The sequence below is a fragment of the Panthera onca genome, chromosome A2 (genome assembly GCF_046562875.1).
Source record: "Panthera onca isolate mPanOnc1 chromosome A2, mPanOnc1 haplotype 2, whole genome shotgun sequence".
Classification (NCBI taxonomy): Eukaryota; Metazoa; Chordata; class Mammalia; order Carnivora; family Felidae; genus Panthera; species Panthera onca.
In genome coordinates this window covers 63,784,236-63,802,920 of record NC_138340.1, presented here as the reverse complement: position 1 = coordinate 63,802,920, position 18,685 = coordinate 63,784,236, and the positions used below count along the sequence as shown (strand labels likewise).

The 18,685-nt window shown below is 42.1% G+C and overlaps 1 protein-coding gene across 1 annotated transcript in view; it reads right to left on the bottom strand.

The window, feature by feature from the left end:
• Positions 1 to 18,685, bottom strand: part of LOC132679001 (ATP-binding cassette sub-family A member 13) — a 301,866-nt gene that overhangs the window by 44,798 nt on the left and 238,383 nt on the right. Inside the window, exon 40 of the mRNA XM_060632081.3 lies at positions 462 to 612. Within this exon, the coding sequence (XP_060488064.3) occupies positions 462 to 612 (151 nt within the window). The remainder of the gene's footprint in view (positions 1 to 461; positions 613 to 18,685) is intronic.

Here is an 18,685-nt window from a genome sequence, read left to right as displayed (position 1 = left end):
CATCTTCTGGAGCCCACCCGGGAAGGAGTCAGGCTGGCAGGTGTCAGCCCGCTCACCAGGAAGTCCTCCTCCTGACGTCCCAGTCCCCCCCACCCCACTGGCCTTCTTTCTGTACAGTCTGCACCCTTCTCTGTAAGCCCCGGCAGCGGGTCTATGAGCTCTGTTCCCAAATGAAAACAACAGTCCAGGAAACTTGAAAGGCACTTGGAGAGGAGACAAAGTTGCAAATGATGTCACCCTTAACCCCAAGTGACTTCTGCACTCAGATCTCTATTTTCAGTACGTAACTGAAAACAACACAACCATCGTGACTGCGTTTCCTTCCGTGTCATCAGATTGGAAACATCTTTCAGGTACGTTTATCATTTATCTATCGGGTCAGAGAGCTGTGCTGGGACCAGAGGTGTTAGCCGAGCATAGCTCAGCGGGAGGCTTTCCTGGAAAACCTCAGGGAGACTTACCTGAGAAATGCAGGAGTTGGGAACCCCGCGGAGGGTACAGTAATAACAGAGGTGTTCCCAACCAGTCAGGAACTCGTCCAGGGCGTCCTGCTGCGGACAGTAGCCCATGCGAACACCTGCGGCGCCCGCCAAAGACAGATCCATGGTCTCTCTGCAACGAGAAACAGCAACACAGTCCAGAAAATTCGGCTCCCCAGACACACATCCTCCAGTTCTCCAACCTGGTTCATCAAAGAGAAGCTCACTGCAGTTCATACAATGCAACTAATCAATTTAGCATAAATGGTTCGATGAATGAGTAGCAACCCACGTGTCCAGGCGTGGCTCTGAGGCCACGACTGCTTTTTATGTTAAAAAAAAAAATAATACAGAAAGCACAGAGCTCTGTAGGAGGCATACGGCATGCTTAATAAATGGCTATCATAACAATTATTTCCCCACCAAAACAATTTATGAGAATTCCTAATGGATTGGGGGCGCCTGTGTGGCTCAGTTGGTGAAGCGTCCGACTTTGGCTCAGGTCATGATCTCGCGGTTCGTGAGTTCAAGCCCCGTGTCGGGCTCTGTGCTGACAGCTCGGAGCCTGGAGCCTGTTTCCGATTCTGTGTCTCCCTCCCTCTCTGCCCCTCCCCTGCTTGTGCGCTCTCTCTCTCTCTAGGTCCAAAATAAATAAACATTAAAAATTTTAAAAAAAAAACAATTGCTAATGAATCAATGGCTAAACTATCATTCAGATTCAGGTTTTTAAAAAGTACATTTTTAGCATAGCCTATCCATCTCTCATTGAACAGAACATACGAGAAAATACTGCAAATGAAAACCCGGGGTCCCAGAGGAAACTCTGTACCCACAAATCGGTCACTCCTCATTCCACTGTCCCCCCAGCCCCTGGCTTTTCGTTCCTGTGGATTTGCCTGGTGGGTAGTTTATAAAACTGAACCATGCAATATATGACTTTCGCATGAAGCTTCAGAGGCTCACCCACATTACAGCACAAATCTGTACTTCATTCTACTTCCTTTTACTGGTAGAAATGCACACAGCAGTTATTAAAAGAAAAAAAAATCACCACCACCCTTTTATGGCCGCTAAAATGGAAGCCCGCGTGTCACTGCGGGCCCGGAGTTCACTAAAGGGCCAGTTCCAATAACTCCACCTTACGCTTGTCAGTCTACCATTTTTCTCATTCTGTGACCATTAGGTGGAAAGATAGAAGAACCATACAAAAAAGGAAGAGGAGAAAAAATAAGATTACAACATAAAAGGAAGAGGGAGGGAATTTTTTTCTAATTTATAGAGTTCCAATTTTGTTTTTTTAACGTTTATGTTTTGAGAGAGAGACAGATCACGAGCTGAGTGGAGGCAGAGAGAGAGGGAGACACAGAATCCGAAAGAGGCCCCAAGCTTTGAGCTGTCAGCACAGAGCCCAACACGGGGCTCAAACCCACGGACCGTGAGATCATGACCTGAGCCGAAGTCGGATGCTTAACTGACTGAGCCACCCAGGCGCCCTTATTCCATTGTTTAGATGCACCCCAGTTGGTTTATTCATTCACTTACTGAAGCATACCTCTGTTGCTTCCAAATTTTGACAACTATTGATAACACAACTGTAAGCATTAGCCTACAGGGTTTTTGGGTTGTTTGGTTTTTTTTGTGTGTGTGTGCACATAAGTTCTCAAATCATCTCAATAAATACCTAGGAGGAGGATTGCTTCAGGCTATCGTAAGACTATGCTTTAGGTTGGCGAGAAACTCACAAACCGTCCTGGGTAGTGGCTGTACCACGAGCATTTCCAATATAGCTTCACCTCGTCCCCAGCTTCTGGCACTGACAGAGTCTAAGATTTCTGGCACTCTAATAGACGTGTATATATTGCTTAAATTTGAAATTCCCCAGTGACATGTGACACTGCACATCTCTTCATGTGCCATCTGTATCTTTAGCGAGGTATCCATTCACACCTTTTGACCATATTCTAATCGGGTTGTTTATTTTTCTATTGTTGGGTTCTTTGTATCTTTTGGATACAAGTCTTGTATCAGATGCGTGCTTTGCAAATATTCTCTGCCCATCTGGGATTTGTGTTTTCACGCCCTTAGAAGTGTTCTGCCCTGAGCAGATTTTGTTTTTATTTTAATGGAGTCCAATTTAGTCTTTGAGTCATGCGTTAATTAGAAGTGCGTTGTTTAATCCCTGAATATCTGGGGATTTTCCAGCTGCCTTTCTGTTATTTCTAGCTTAATGCTAATGTTATCTGAGAAAGCATTTTGCATGACTTGTACTGTCACATTTCTAAGGAGCCCCGAACGTGGTCCATCTTGATGAACCATCCATGTGAGCCCAAACAGACCGCATACACTGCTGTTGTTGCACAACGTATCCTATAGACGTCTTCGGACCCAGCTGACTAATGTGCCCGTTAGTTCAACTGTATCCTGACTCATTTTCTGCCTGATGGACCTGTCAGTCCCTCAAAGGGGAGCACTGATGTCCCCCACTTCTTTGGGTCCACCACCCCGTCCTCGCAGATTCTGACACGCCGGGGTGGGGCTTACACACATCCGGGTCTGGAGAACTGACTCCTTTATCATTATGCAATATCCCACTTTATTCCTAACAACTTCTTTTTGCCCTTTGTCTTGCTCTGAAATTCACGGGGACACTCCAGCTTTCTATGCATTCACGTCAGCACAGCGTATCTTTCTTTTCCCCGTTGCCTTTAATCCATCCGGGTCTTTACATTTAAAGTGGATTCTTTTAGAAAACATATAGTTGGGTCTTGTCTCTTCATCCACTCTGGTAGTTTCTGTCAATTGGTGCATTTACACCAGTACATTTACAGTGACATTTGACACACTTGGATTATAGTAACAATTTTCTATTTGTTCTCCTTGTTTCTCACTCTTTTTCTTCCTTATCTGCTTTTAGTTGAACATTGTATACGACTTCATTTTCTCTCCTTTCCTGGACTATGTTGTGTTTCTTTTTAAAAATTTGTATTGGGGCGCCTGGGTGGCGCAGTCGGTTAAGCGTCCGACTTCAGCCAGGTCACGATCTCGCGGTCTGTGAGTTCGAGCCCCGCGTCAGGCTCTGGGCTGATGGCTCGGAGCCTGGAGCCTGTTTCCGATTCTGTGTCTCCCTCTCTCTCTGCCCCTCCCCCGTTCATGCTCTGTCTCTCTCTGTCCCAAAAATAAATAAAAAACGTTGAAAAAAAATTAAAAAAAAAAAAAAAAAAAAAAAAATTTGTATTGGTTGTTCTGTGGTTCACGAGATACATTTATAACTGTTTCAAGTCCCCTTGCAAATAAAAATGACCTGGGAGTACCTATTTTTTCTTTTGAAAGAGAGAGAGAGGAGTGGAGGGAGAGGGGCAGAGGGAGAAAGAGAGACAATCTTAAGAAGGTTCCATCCTCAGCACAGAGCCCAACAAGGGGCTCAATCCCACAACCCCGGGATCATGACTCGAGCTGAAATGAAGAGTCGAACACTCAACCCACGGAGCGACTGGGGTGCCCCAGTGGAAGCATCTTAGAGCAGAGAATTCCCAATTCCCCCTTCCATTCCCAATTGGATTTCCACCATTCATGTCACTCAGCCATAGGCCACAATCACCAGATACAAAGTTGCTGTTATTGTTTTAAACAGACTATTTAAAATCAATGAAGAAATAATAAATGAAGAATAATAAATAGGAAAGATTTTTTATCTTCAATTACTCCTTCTCTAATGTTCATCCTTTCTTTATGTAAATCTGACTTTCCAACCTATAATATTTTCCTTCTTTCAACATTTCTTTTTTAATTTCTTTTTAATGTTTATTTTTGAGAGATAGAGCGTGTATGTGCATGAGTGGGGGAGGGGCAGAGAGAGAGGGAGAGGGAGGGGGAGAGAGAGAAAGAGAGAGAGAGGAAGACACAGAATCCAAAACAAGTTCCAGGCTCTGAGCTGTCAGCACAGAGCCCGATGTGGGGCCTGAACTAGGAATGGCGAGATCATGACCTGAGCTGAAGTCAGCCATTCAACCAACTGAGCCACCCAGGTGCCCCATTTCTCTCAACATTTCTTGCAAGACAGTTCTGCTGGCAACAAATTCATTTTGTGTTGATGTCTCCTTCACTTTTGAAAGATCATTTCACAGGGTTCAGAATTCTAGGGCGTGGTAATTTTTCTCTGAATGCTTTAAACACTCCACTCCCTGCCTTCTTTCTCCCATGGCTTCTGGTAAGTCTGTAGGTAAGGTATCTGTCCCCCATGCCAGCCTCCTTCGAGAATTTGTCTTTGAATGTCTACAGCTTGGATATCACATGATCACGTGTCGATTTTTCGGTATTTGTCTTCTTTGGTGGTTTGTGGACTTCCGGATTCCGCACTTCGGGAGTTGTCACACATTTTGAAAACCAGTGCCGTCATTATTCAGCTATTTCTTCTGTCCCTTTCTCTTTTGGACTCCTTCTGGGGATACCATTGGGCACACAGGCCATGTGTCGTCCCTGTCACGATCCCCGACAGTCCGTTCCACCTTTTCATTCCTGTTTTCTCTCTGCACTTCAGTTTTCAAAGTATCTGGTAACCCGTTCACAGATTCAATGCTTCCTTCCTCAGTGGCATCCAGCTAATGCTGAGCCCGTCTCATGTTTGTTGTCATCCTGCCCTCTACAGTTTTCCTTTTTACTGACAGCACCTCTACTCTTCCAGTGTCCATCTCCCTGCTGACAGTGCCCATTTCTTCTCACATGTTGTCTACTGTCCCCATTAGAGTCCTTAGCACATCAGTCAGAGTTATTATAAACTCCCATTGTGATACTTCACGACCTGCCACGGCTGGGTCTGGTTTTAATGTCATTTTTGTCTCTATGGAACATGTGTTTTGTCTTTCAGCTTGTCTTGTAATTTCTTTTCTTTTGTAATTTTTTTTAATATTTATTCATTTTTTAAGAGACAGAGAAAGAGCATGTGCGGGGGGGGGGGGGGGGGGGGGACACAAAATCCGAAGCAGGCTCCAGGCTCCGAGATGTCAGCATAGAGCCCAATGTGGGGCTCGAACTCATGAACTGTGAGATCATGACCTGAGCCAAAGTCTAAGGCTTAACCCACTGAGCCATCCAGGCACCCTGTGTCTTGTAATGTATGGTGGAGAGTTGGACATTATTTATTAGATAAAAAGAAATTTAGAGGCATCTGGATGGCTCAGTAGGTTAAGCGTCCGATTCTTGATTTCGGCTCAGGTCATGATCTCGCGGTTCATGAGTCCGAGCCCCACATGGACTCTGTGCTGACAGCGCACAGCCTGCTTGGGATTCTGTCTCTCCATCTCTCTCTGCCCCTCCCCTGCACTCGTGCTGTCTCTCTCTCTCTCTGTCTGTCAAAAATAAATAAATAAACATTTTAAAAAATTAAAAGTAGAATTACTATTTGATCTATGAATTCCACTACTGCTAATCATCCAAAAAAAATGAAAGCACTAATTCCAAACGATGTATAAAGCCCATGTTTACTGCAGCATTATTTACAACAGACAAGATATGGAAGCAGCCCAAGTGTCCATCCACAGGGGAACATGTGGAATATACACACAACGGAATATTGCTCAACCATAAAAAAGAATGAATTCTTGCCATCTGCAGCAACGTGGATCGGATCAGAGAATATAATGCCAAGTGAAAGAAGTCAGCCAGAGAAAGACAAATACCACATGATTTCACTCAGATGTCGAGTTGAAGAAACAAAAGAAGTGAACGCACAAAAAAGACAAAAAGCCAGACTCTTAAATACAGAGAACAAACGAGTGGTTGCCGGAGGGGAGGTGGTAGGGAGGTAGGGTATGAAATCGACAGATGGGGGGTAAAGAGTGCCCTTGTCTTTACGAGCACTGAGAATTATATACAGTTATTGAATTATTCTACTGTACACCTGAAGCTAATATAACATCATGTGTTAATTAGATTTGAATTAAAAAAAATAAGCAAAACAAATGATCAGGCTTTCGTGGGTCAGGGTTTCAGTCTTTTTCAGGCCACGAGTTTTGCTCATGGGCTTCTTCAGGGGGGTGCCGTCTGATGGATTCGCTTCCCCTTCTGCCCGCTGGGGGTAGGAGCCCTCTGCCACCAAGCTCCCTGGGAGTCTGTGCTCCATCACACGTTCACTCCACAAGCAAAGACACAAAGCCCAGACCTCATGGATATGGGACCTTGTCTCGAGGAGGCATGTCTACAGCAGAGGAGGGGACAGCGGAGAGAACAAAGAGGACAAGACAGCTGGACGCTTGCTGGGCTTGCAGTGAGCTGAGCCGGCTTCACCGGCATGGCCAAGTGTCCTGGTTTACAAGGGGCGAGAAGTGTCACGGACTGAGAAACCCCTCCATTCAGGCGAAGTGGGACAGGGGGTCACCCTCACTCATCCAAAGGAGATGTGGATGGGATGCTCTGGGTGAGATCGATCCAAAGGGTAGGACCTCTGTGGGCACAGAGAAGAGGAAGAGAGGAGGAGGCAGGCAGAGGGGCAGACACATGAGACAACAGCATGGTGAGAGAGGAGGGTCCATGTCAAGGAGTAGTAGGAGAAGAAGCACAAACTTCGGGCTTAGTTGTGCAACAGACGCACAAAGGGGAGAAATTCTGATGCCTGCTACAACATGGATCAGACTTGAGGACACTCTGCTCAGTGAGATGAATGTATCACAAAAAGGCAAATACCGTACAATTTCATTTATATGATGTGAGTAAGGAGTCCAAACCACAGGGAGAGAGAATGGCGATAGCCACCCAGCGGGGACAGAAGGGATCCGCGTGTGGCTGAACGGGTATAGAGTTTCGGGGCTCCGAGACTGAAGGGCCCCTGGGAACGGCCGCGCCAAGTGGATATGCCGGCTTCCCTCGTTTCACTGCACTTCGCAGATACTGTGCTTTTTACAAACGGAAGGTTTGTGGCAGCCCGGTGTCGGGCAAGACTCTCCGTGCCCTGTCTCTCTGTGGCACGTTTCGGTAATTCTCATGATACTTCAAACTTCTGCATTATTATTATAATTGTTATGGCTGTGGCGCCTGGGTGGCTCAGTCAGGTGAGTGTCTTGACTTCGGCTCAGGCCATGATCCCAGGGTCATGTGATAGGGCCCTGTGTCAGTCTCTGCACTGAGTGGGGAGGCTGCCTGGGAGTCTCTCTCCCTCTCTCTCCCAACTCATGCGCTTTCTCTCTCTCTCTCTCTCTCTCTCTCTCTCTCTCTCTCTCAAAAATGTTATGGTGATCTGTGATCAGTGATTATGACTGGCTGAAAGCTCAGATGATGGCTAGCATTTTTTAGCAATAAAGTGTTTTTAATTAAAAATATACTTTTTAGACATCATGCTTTTGTACACTTAACAGATACAGCATAATGTAAATATAACTTATTTTTTAATGTTTATTTTTGAGAGAGAGAGAGCACGTGCGTGTGCACTCAAGCGGGGAAGGGGCAGAGAGAGAGGGGAACAAAGGATCCGAGGCAGGCTCTGTGCTGACAGCAGAGAGCCCGACGTGGGGCTTGAACTCAGGAACCACGAGATTGAGATCATGACCTGAGCCGAAGTTGGACGCTTAACTGACTGAGCCAACTAGGTGCCCCATAAATACAGCTCTTACATGCACTGGGAGACCACAATTCACTTGACTTACTTTGTTACGGCATTCGTATTGCGGTGGTCTAGAACCCACCCGCAATATCTCTGAGGGTCCTGTACTTAACACTGAACTATCCTCTTAAACATCGTAAGATGAAAACCTTTACGTCATGTTTGTTTTAGGACAATAAAAAAAGAAAAGGTACACCATGCACACAGTCTCCAAAATAATGTCGGAGTGGCTATGCTCAAAACAGACAAAATTGACTGTAATGATATAAAACTCGACACTACAACCACACAGTGACTTTTATAATGATAAAGGTGTCACTTCCTTGGGAAGACATAACAGTTGCTCACAAGTTTTCATCTTGGAACCCAGTCCCATTACACAGGAAGAAAACCTGACAAGGTAAAGTAAGAAGTGGACAATACAACAGTAATAGTTGGAGTCTTCAATACGTCACGTTCAGTAATGGATAGAAAAATTAGGCAGAACACCAAGACGGCTGCAGGATGTTTGAACAACACTATAAGCAAACTGGACCCAACAGACGTTTGGAGAACCCCCCCTTCCCCACCCCCCTCCCCAACAATGGTGGCACATGCGGTCTTCTCTGCTGCATGTGGAACATTTCCCAGGACTGAACATTTGTCACTTCATGAGACAAGTCTCGGTGCGTTGTAAGGGGCTGAAATCCTATCAAATACATTCTCTGACTGCAGTGAAATGACGAGAAATCAGCAACAGAAAGAAATTTGAGGGGACCATGAATATGTGCAAATTAAAGAACATGCCCCCAAATAACTAATAGATCAAAGAAGAACTGGTTTTTGAAAATCAGAAAATACTTTGCGATGAATACAATAAAAATGACAACATACCAAAAATCATAGCATTCAGCTAAAGGAGTGCCTGTAGGAAAGGTATAAACTGTAATGTTTGTATTAAATAAGAAACAAGATTTAAACAAGACTTCAAAGCAATAATATAACCATTCCTCTTCAGTAATTTTTTAAAAGTGTAGCAAAATTCCCTAAAAGCATAGTAAACCAAACCTAAAGCAATTAAAAGGGAGGAAATAAAATTAGAAACAAAAAAATCACAAAAAGTAGAAAAATAAAACAATAGAGAAAATCAGTAAAATTTACAACCCTTTGGCTAGACTAACCCCCAAAAATTAATTAATTAAAAAAAGGGGAAAAAATTCAAATTACTCAAATAAGGAATGAAAGAGAGGATATTATTACCAACCTTACAGAAATACAAAGGTTTCTAAGGGAACACTATAAAAATTATATTCCAAACATTTAGACCCCTACACCTCACCCAATATATAAAAATCAACTCAAAATGGATCAAAGTCCTAAATGTTAAAGACAAAACTATAATACTTTCAGAAGAAAACAAACGCATTAAGCTTTCTGACATCAGGCCACAGTTTCTAGATATGACATAAAAAACATAAGCGACAAAAGACAAGATAGAAGCTATCATCTCCACCAAAAAAAGAAGGTTATAATGAATACGTGAATTTAGTAAGTCTGCAGGCTACACAATCAGCATACCAAATTCAATTTTGCTTCTATACGCCAACAATGAACTATCAGAGAGAGAAATGAAACAAAAAATGATGTCTATGGCAACCACATTAAAAAAGAATAAGAAAACAGGAATCAGTTTAACCAAGGAGGGAAAAGATCTGTACACTGAAAACCAGAAGGCATCAGTGAAAGAAACTGAAGGAAACACAAATAAATGGAAAGATATTCCATGCTTATGGATTCTTGCAATGAAAAATTAATATGGTTAAAATGTCCCCACTACACAAAGCAATCTTCAGACTCGGTGCACTCCTTACTGAAATTCCGATGACGTGTTTCACAGAAATGGACAAAAACAATCGTAAAATTGTATGGAACCACAAGAGATCCCGAATAGCCAAAGCAATTACGAAAAAGACGAACAAAACTGGAGGCGTCATGCTTCCAGATACAACCTATGTGACAAAGCTGAGGTCATGGAAACAGTATGGTATTGGCATTAACACTGACATCTAGATCAGTGGAACAGAATACATAGCTCAGAAAGAAACACGTGCTTATATGCCCAGTTAATTTACAACAAAGGAGTCAAGCATACACAATGGGGAAAGGACAGTCTCTTCAATAAATAGTGCTAGGAAAACAAAAACCACATGCAGAAGAATGAAACTGAGCTTTACCTTACATCACAAACAGCGATCATCTCAAACGGATTACAAACTAAATGTAAGACCCAGAACTGTAAACTTTCTAGAAGAAAGCATAGGGGTTAACCTTCTAGGCATCGGTCTTGGCAATAATTTTTGAGATTTGACACCAAAAGCGAAGGCAACAAAAGCAAAAATAAAGCAGTGGGACTAGATCAAATTAAAAAGCTTCTGGAAAGCCAAAGAAATCATTTACAAAATGAAAGGAAAACCTATAGAATGGGAGAGAATATTTATAAACCATGTACCTGATAAGGGGATTAGCCAAAATACACAAAGAACTCACAAAAATCAATAGCAAAAAAAAAAAAATCCAATTTAAAACCTGACAGAACTGAGCACGCTTTTTTCCAAAGAAGACATCCAGACGGCCAACAGACACATGGAAAGATGCTCAACAGCACTCATCATCGGGGAAAGGCAAGTCAAAACCACAATGAGGTATCACCTCACACCTGTCAGAATGGATGTCATCAAAAAACAAGAGACAAGTGTTGGCCAGGATGTGGAGAAAACGGAACCCCTAGGCACTGTGGGAGGGAATGCGAACTGGTGCAGCCACTGTGGAAAACAGTATTTGGAGGTTCCTCAAAAATTAAAAATAGAACCTTCCCTATGTTCCTGCAATTCTGCTTCCACAAATGTATCCGAAGGAAACGAACCACTATGTCAAAGAGATGTCTGTGCCCCTAAATTCGCTGTGGCATTACTGACAGCATGGAAACAACCTAGGTGCCCATCAACAGATGCATGCATAAAGAAGTTGTGAGATTATATATATACATATATATATACACACACACACACATACACACACACACACACACACACACACACACACATACGTATGAGGAAAAGAAACACTACATGACATTGTAATGTCACTTATATGTAGAATCTTAAAGGAAAAGAAAAAATAAACAAACTCACGTAGAAAGAGACCAAATTAGTGGGTGCCAGAGGTGGGGTGGGAGCAGGGAAATCGGAGGAAAAGCCCAATCGTCCATGTGTAAGACACAGAAGACCAGGGATGGAAGGTGCAACATGGCGCCCGGGGCTAGCACCGCTGTGCGGTGCGTCGGCTTGTTGTAAGGAGACCAGAGCTAAGACTTCTCATCACAAGGAGGAAAACATTTTTCTTTCCTTTTTTTTTTTTTTTTTTTTGGTCTATATGAGATACTGGATGCTAACTAAAGTTACTGTGGTCATTTCACAATAGATGTAAATTAAATCAGAATACTATACACCTTAAACACATATGGTAGGCCAATTATGTCTCAATAAAAATGGAAAAGGAAAACTTTTTAAAAAGAAATTTAAAATTATGCCAGGTGACAGATGGGTTAATTAGCTAGATGGGAGGACTCCTTTTACAATGAATATGTCTATAAAATCATCACCAGGTACACTTTAAATGGCTTACAATTTTATTTGTCAATTATTCCTCAATAAAGATTAAAAAAATACCAAAAAAAGGCAGACAACTCTCACATCATCAAAATTTAAAATGTTTGTGTTTTTAAAAGAACATCAAAAAGTATACAAAAGCAGCTTATACAAATGGAAGAATTTTTTGTAAATCATCTATCTAATAATGTAGTTATTCTGGAATATATAGATAATACTTACAACTCAATAATAAAAATGCAAATAATCCAACTTTTTAAATGGGCACAGTGTCCGAATATAGATTTCTCCAGAGATGCACCAATAGCCAACAAGCATAGAAAAAAATATGGTCATCCCAACAAGCAGGGATGAGCACAGGGTGTCATATGTAAGAGATGAATCACTGGGGTCTACTCCTGAAACTAAGACTACACTGTACGTCAACTAACTTGAATTTAAATTAAAAAAAAAAAAGAAAGGAAGAAAAAAACATGGTCAGCGCCATTAGCCATTAAGGAAATGCAAATCACAACCACACTGAAGTACCATCTCACACCCAGTAAGATGGCTATAATCAAATGGGTGGACAATAATACATATTTGGGAGGATGTGGACTATAAAACAGCCGGGAACATAAAAGAGTGCAGCTGCTTTAAAGAAATAGCTTGTGGCGCCTCAGCTGCTACCCTCAGAGAGATACCTGCCGTATGACTCAGGGACGACTCCTAGCTGTCTGCTCGAAAGATCCAGAAACATACATCCACGAGAGAGCACTCGTGTCTCTCTCTCAAAAAGGAATAAATGTTTAAAAAATCTTAAAAAGGAAGTATTAATACATGCTATGACACAAATAAACTTTGAAAACCATATGCCAACCTAAAGAAACTAAACACAAAAGGCCACACATATCGTATGTTTCCGTTTTTACGAAATGTCCAAAATAGGCACATCCTTAGAGACAAGAAAGCAATTAAGGGTTGGTGAAGGCTGGGGGACAGGGACAACAGAGAATGACTGCTCATAGTAAAAGGTCTCTTTTCAAAGTGATGAAAATTTTTGGGAATGAGACACTGGAAATAGTTACAGTTTTGTGACTATACTAAAAACCACTGGGTTGTTGTTACACTTGGTGTGAATATGCATGAATTATATCCATCAGAATGGCGTGTCAGCACCTGCAACAGCTAAACAGCTCATGCTGTCTGGAAGAAATTTCATTCCTCAACATAAATGTCTTCATGTGTTCACCAATGAATGTTCTGGAACATCTGTAGCACATGTGTGTCAAAACCAATCCAAATGAACAAACACGCAGCACACACGATATGGATGTATACCACAGACGTGATACTGCCAGGAAATAGCAAACAGAGTATGCACCATACGATTCCATTAAAATTTTTTAGTGTTTATTTATTTTTGAGAGAGAGAGAGACAGAGACAGAGTGAGTAGGGAGGGGCAGAGAGAGAGGGAGACACACACAGAATCATAAGTAGGTTCCAGGCTCTGAGCCATCAGCACAGAGCTCGACATGGGGCTTGAACTCACTGACCTCGAGACAATGACCTGAGTCGAAGTTGGATGCTTAACCAACTGAGCCACCCAGGCGTCCCTGAATAAAGTTGACAAGCAGGCTAATCTCTGATGGTAAAAGTCACTATAGTGCTTATCTTTAGTTTGGACGCCTCTTGACAGAGACAGTTCATGATGGGGCTTGATCTGGGTCCTAGGGATGCTTATACGGGTGGGCTGTCATAATAAAAATTCATCAAACCTTACACTTAGGATTTTTAGCTACTACACATCTCAACTGGAAGTTTACATGTCAAAAATTGTTCACCTGTACATGCTAATCTATAAAACTCCTGGCACAATTTTTCGTGTTTAAGGATGTTTTTCCAGGTTCCGCTGGAATGAGTTTTCCTTGTCTCCTAGTAGTTCCTCCCCAAATCAACTAGCTTTACGGCAATTTAAATGTGTGAAACTTATATTTAAACAGTACAAGCCACTTAAAGCTATGGAAGACAGATTTGAATTATCCTTTTTATGGTTCGGTGGCCCCAGGACACTTGCAATGCCCACACCCACATTTATTCCTTCCCAGCAGGTATCTCTGGGCTTCAGAACAGGTGAAACACTCAGAACAGGTTAATAAAGGCAGCCAGGGGGTGTAGGGATTTAACAGTAGAAAGAGTCCAATGTCTTCCTGTCTTCAGAGCTGCTCATCACCCAGTGCACTGACAACTGCCTAATTTCTAGTTACACACGAGCGACATTTTTAAAATAAGGACAAAATTTCACGTCGGAGTGGAACGAAGGGGCTTCTCCTCTACGTTCAGAGCAGGACGTCTGTTGTCGGCTGTGCGGGTAAAGCGCTTGCATTTGCTCTGAGTCAGTAGAAATCATCCCATTCACATCTTGCACATAAGATACCTATCAGTTCTACTGTGTGTATGATGCACTGACATCCATCACTGTGGGTGGTTTAGCAGAACGTCTGCGGAAAGGAACCAGCGGCTACTGAGCCACGGTGGGGCTGAGCCTTCAAACAGCATTAAAGACAAGTTAAGTCGAAGCATGCCATGGCCTCTCTAGCTCTGGTTTGTTACCTCCGGTCCCTACACCTAAGCCAGAGTTCACCCTCACTGACCCAGAAGGAGAGGAGCCCAAGGTTATAAATGTTAACCTATCCGTGAGCGATGCTAACCAAACATTTCCTATGCCAAGACCACGGGGAATCACATTTACACGTTTATTAGAAAACACTCTCCTCTATTTTATGGTTTCCACACCCTTGCAGGTCAGTAATCTCGACCTGATAAAGGAGGGCATAATACTCTGTACGCTTCATGCTTCAGCGCCTCTTGGAAAGGCAAGACATTTTTCAGTCATGGATCTGACTTAAAAATGAACTTCAAGTGACTCTTACTCGACGCGCTCTGACCAGCTTTGTTTTTTTTTTTTTCCTCCTTATTTAATGATGTAACATATCAAGGAATTCTGAAAATTAATAAGATGTTTGGAGCCTTGTGAGGGCCTGTGCCAAGCCCTGCTTCAACACCGGAAGAGATTTTAGCTGGGTTCTACTCCCTTTCGGGTATCTAATTTCCTTTATGTTATCAGCGGTCACGGAGCTGCGGAAGTGGGTTTAAAAAGAGCCAAGAAAGAAGTGTTCAGTGGCCCCGGGGTGACCTGCTTCCCAGTCAGATTTTTAAACCTGTCTGCCTTCGAACTGTTTGATGTTTTACTGCCACTATCCACACTTCACTGCAGGGTTTACCCGCTAACGCACCCCACACCGCAGCCTTCGTCAGGTGAGTGAGTGCAGAGTTGTTCTCACAACTGGTTTCCAATTCACAACTGGATTGCCCAGAAGCAGCTCCGAGGGTCTCGTGGACACCAGCCGTGTGTCAGGGGAAGCTTCTGAGCCCGTGAGCAAACCCAGTGACTGGATGTGCACCTTCCGTAATGGCGGCACATGGTTTTAGAAAGACTACCAGGCCCCCATGTTGTTTCGTTTCTTAAACATGGGTCAGTAAGATGTTTTTACCTCATTTTCTGAATAAGTCCGTTCCCTGGGTTTAAACCTACACACGTACACACACACTCACACACACAGCCCCCACAAATTTTACCATCTATCACCTTATACAAATGATGTGTGAAATATAAGTACAGATAACGAGCATATTTATAAGTATAATTCATGTGAGAAGCCAAGTCTTTAAAACTAACGTAAGAGATTAATACTGACTTCTAAATAGATTAGGGCTGTTCAGTCACAGATAAACCAGGTAAATGGCCACACTCCTAATTAATCTAAACGTCCTCCCATCAAACCCGTAACTGAATGAGGCTGATCACTGGCCCCATCATATTTTTCCCTTTACTTCCTTCCACAAATGTTAGGGAGAAGGAGGAAAAGAACGAGTGTTGGGAATCAGAGACTAAGTCACCACTAACTTCAAGCTACATAACTAAGGTGAGTCTTTCACCTGTCTGCTCTCAGGTACTTCACCCGCAAAATGAAGGGGGTGGGTCATTTATTGAGAAAATACTATGCACATCTTCAGAGAGCTCATGATGGAACAAACTTACCAACCGTGTGTTCTACCCCCTGACACCAGTGGAGCTGAGCTGTCTCAGGAACCTCTGGTTAGTATTCAACAGAGGTACACATAAGACTAAGAGAACAGAGATATTCACGTCGGGGGTATGTACACCGTGATTTTTATTCACTTTTACCTCCCTCCCTGCACCTGACTAAGAGAGAAGCCACAAATCTGATTACAGAAAGTCCTTTTCAAACAGTAAAATTATAGCAAATTATATTTTCATGCTGCCAAGATTTTGCCTTCTTCCCCACAAGAAAATGCTACAAATTCCTGGCAACCAAATGGCTCATCCAATCATACATATTTTTTGTGCATAGCATGGGCCAATCTTCCAGCCTAATCGTTTATTCAAGGAGATTGGTTAAGACAACAAAGACTTGTTTATAAAGAATAAATCGTGGCTTCTGCTTTTCACCAATGCCACCGTCACTCAGACCTTCCTTTGATACATCATCATGATGACCAGTCCCAGTCCATGTTTATGAACTATCTGGAAATCACAAGCACAATTGCAGATCGTCTGCACCCCTTTACAAGGTTCACCTCTGCCTCAGGTCACAGTTAAATGTTAAGCAAGGTGTTCTGTAAGTTCACAGACGCAGGATAATAAATATGAGTGTCACAAAATCATAGGATAATAATCTGTAATATACCTCGCATATATCCGTATGTAAGTGAATTCATGATCTTTTTAGTGCATTACTGATTCCATGGTAAGTATTGTCAGGAAGAGCCTTTTAACTTTAAATAGTTCAAATTAAGGGCGCCTGGGTGGCTCATGTGATTAAGCATCTGACTCTTCATTTTGGCTCAGGACATGATCTTACAGTTCGTGAGATCGGGCCTCGCATCAGGCTCTGCACTGACAGTGTGGAGCCTGCCTGGGATTCTCTCTCTCTCTCTCTCTCTCTCTCTAGCTCTCTCTCTCCCTCTCCCTCTCCCTCTCTTTCTGTTCCTCTCCTACTTGTGCTCTCTCTCTCTCTCAAAATAAGTAAACTTTAAAAAAATTAAATAGTTCAAATTACTCTAATGTTGGATACCTCTGATTATTTAAATTACATGCAGAACCTTCATGTACAGAAATACTAAAAACGATGCCAATTACAAGAAATTGACAAGTTACGAATGTTGGTACAACTATTCTCTACCTACTTGACATTTTGAATATTTAAGCAGGGGCAGGCAAACTCACTAGGATCCTTAGTTTCTCAAAGTGGGATTTAAAAAAAATTCTTGTTAGAAGTATAAGTTACTTTACTATGTCATGTCTCAAAATGCACTGAGAATCGCTATCATAAAAAATAATACATTGAAAATAAAGCTGTCAACAAAATGGCTTCATCTTTTATGGTTAATAAGCTGTTGATAAACAGTAACCAAAAGATGATAATCCTTCAATTTGATAGCATTATTTAAAGTTTTTAGTCTTTCAGAAATTATAATGTGTTTTTTCTCAAAAAAAAAAAAAAACAAAAAAACAAAATCAAACATGACACCATGGAGAATTCGAAGTTGTTTTCCTTTTACAAATGGACTTAACATGCATATAGGAGAGTTATGCTGCCCCAAACGCAGATGCTGGTGAGGATCGGAGATATATATCACACCCAATCTCCAGCCGTGTCCAGTTCTGACCCCTGGGCCAGTGCCATGTTGCCCCCCCCCAAAATGTTAGGGGTAAAAAGATGAAATGGAAAGATCCATTTAAAAAGAAAAGAGGGATGGTATGTGGAATCGGGAATATACAATTTGGTATTGTTTATAACGAGGGGTTAGAATGACCCCTATAGAGACATAGATTACATGTTAGAGAGAGTTTATTTGTAGAGGAAACCAGAGAAGCAAACACAGGCTAAAATCCCTCCAAATTATCAGACGAAATGTGGACCCATGCAGAAAACAGAAACGAGCAGTCAACAAAAACAATAAAAGAGACCATATAGTGAGGTAATGAAACAAAGAGAGTCCCAGCATTACATTAGAAAGCACAGTATAGGGGCTCCTGCGTGGCTCAGTCGGTTAAGTGTCTGACTCTTGGCTTCTGCTCAGGTCATGATCTCACAGTTTGTGAGTTTGAGCCCTGCATCAGGCTCTGCACTGACAGCACAGAGACTCCTTGGGATTCTCTCTCTCCCTCTCTCTCTGTCCCTCCCCTGCTCTCTTTCCCTCTTTCTCTAAATAAATAAGTAAACTTAAAAAAAAAAAGCACAGCATAAAATGAGAGGACAGCATGAAGATAAAACAAATTCTCTAGCAATACAATAAATACGAATGGATAAGGTCAACTATTAAAGCAGAAGACTACAAGACTGAACCACAGGCAAAAACGTAAGTCAGCTCTGAGAGAGGCAGATCTCGAGTGCAGGGACGAGGAAAAGGCAGATAACAAAACAGAAGGGATCACAATATTATTATCAAATAATAATTTGGAACTTTGCAATAAAAGCTCTTTTCGAAAAGAAAAATCAAACAACGTTGTGAAATGCCTGGAAAATAACAACAACAATAAATGAAGCCATACGAGTGGAATATTTTCTAAAACAATGGTCAGAGGAAAACTCACAGCTTTAGATTTTAATTGAGAAGAAATTAATTAGAGTTAATAATCACGCTAAAAGAGTGACAAAAAGACCAAAAGGACATCTAGGGATAGGAGAGGAAAGAACAGTTAAAGGAGAAATTCGTTAGAAGACAAGATTTTATAGAACAGTTAAATAAATAGTTGGTTCCATGCAAAAGAACAAATGATCACTTTCTCTAGAAAAAAAAAAAGACAAATCACAAAGGTAAAAAATCACAAAGCCAAAAATCTTAAATAAAAATAAGGGCATTGCAAATATACACAAAATCAAAACAATAAAAGCCATCA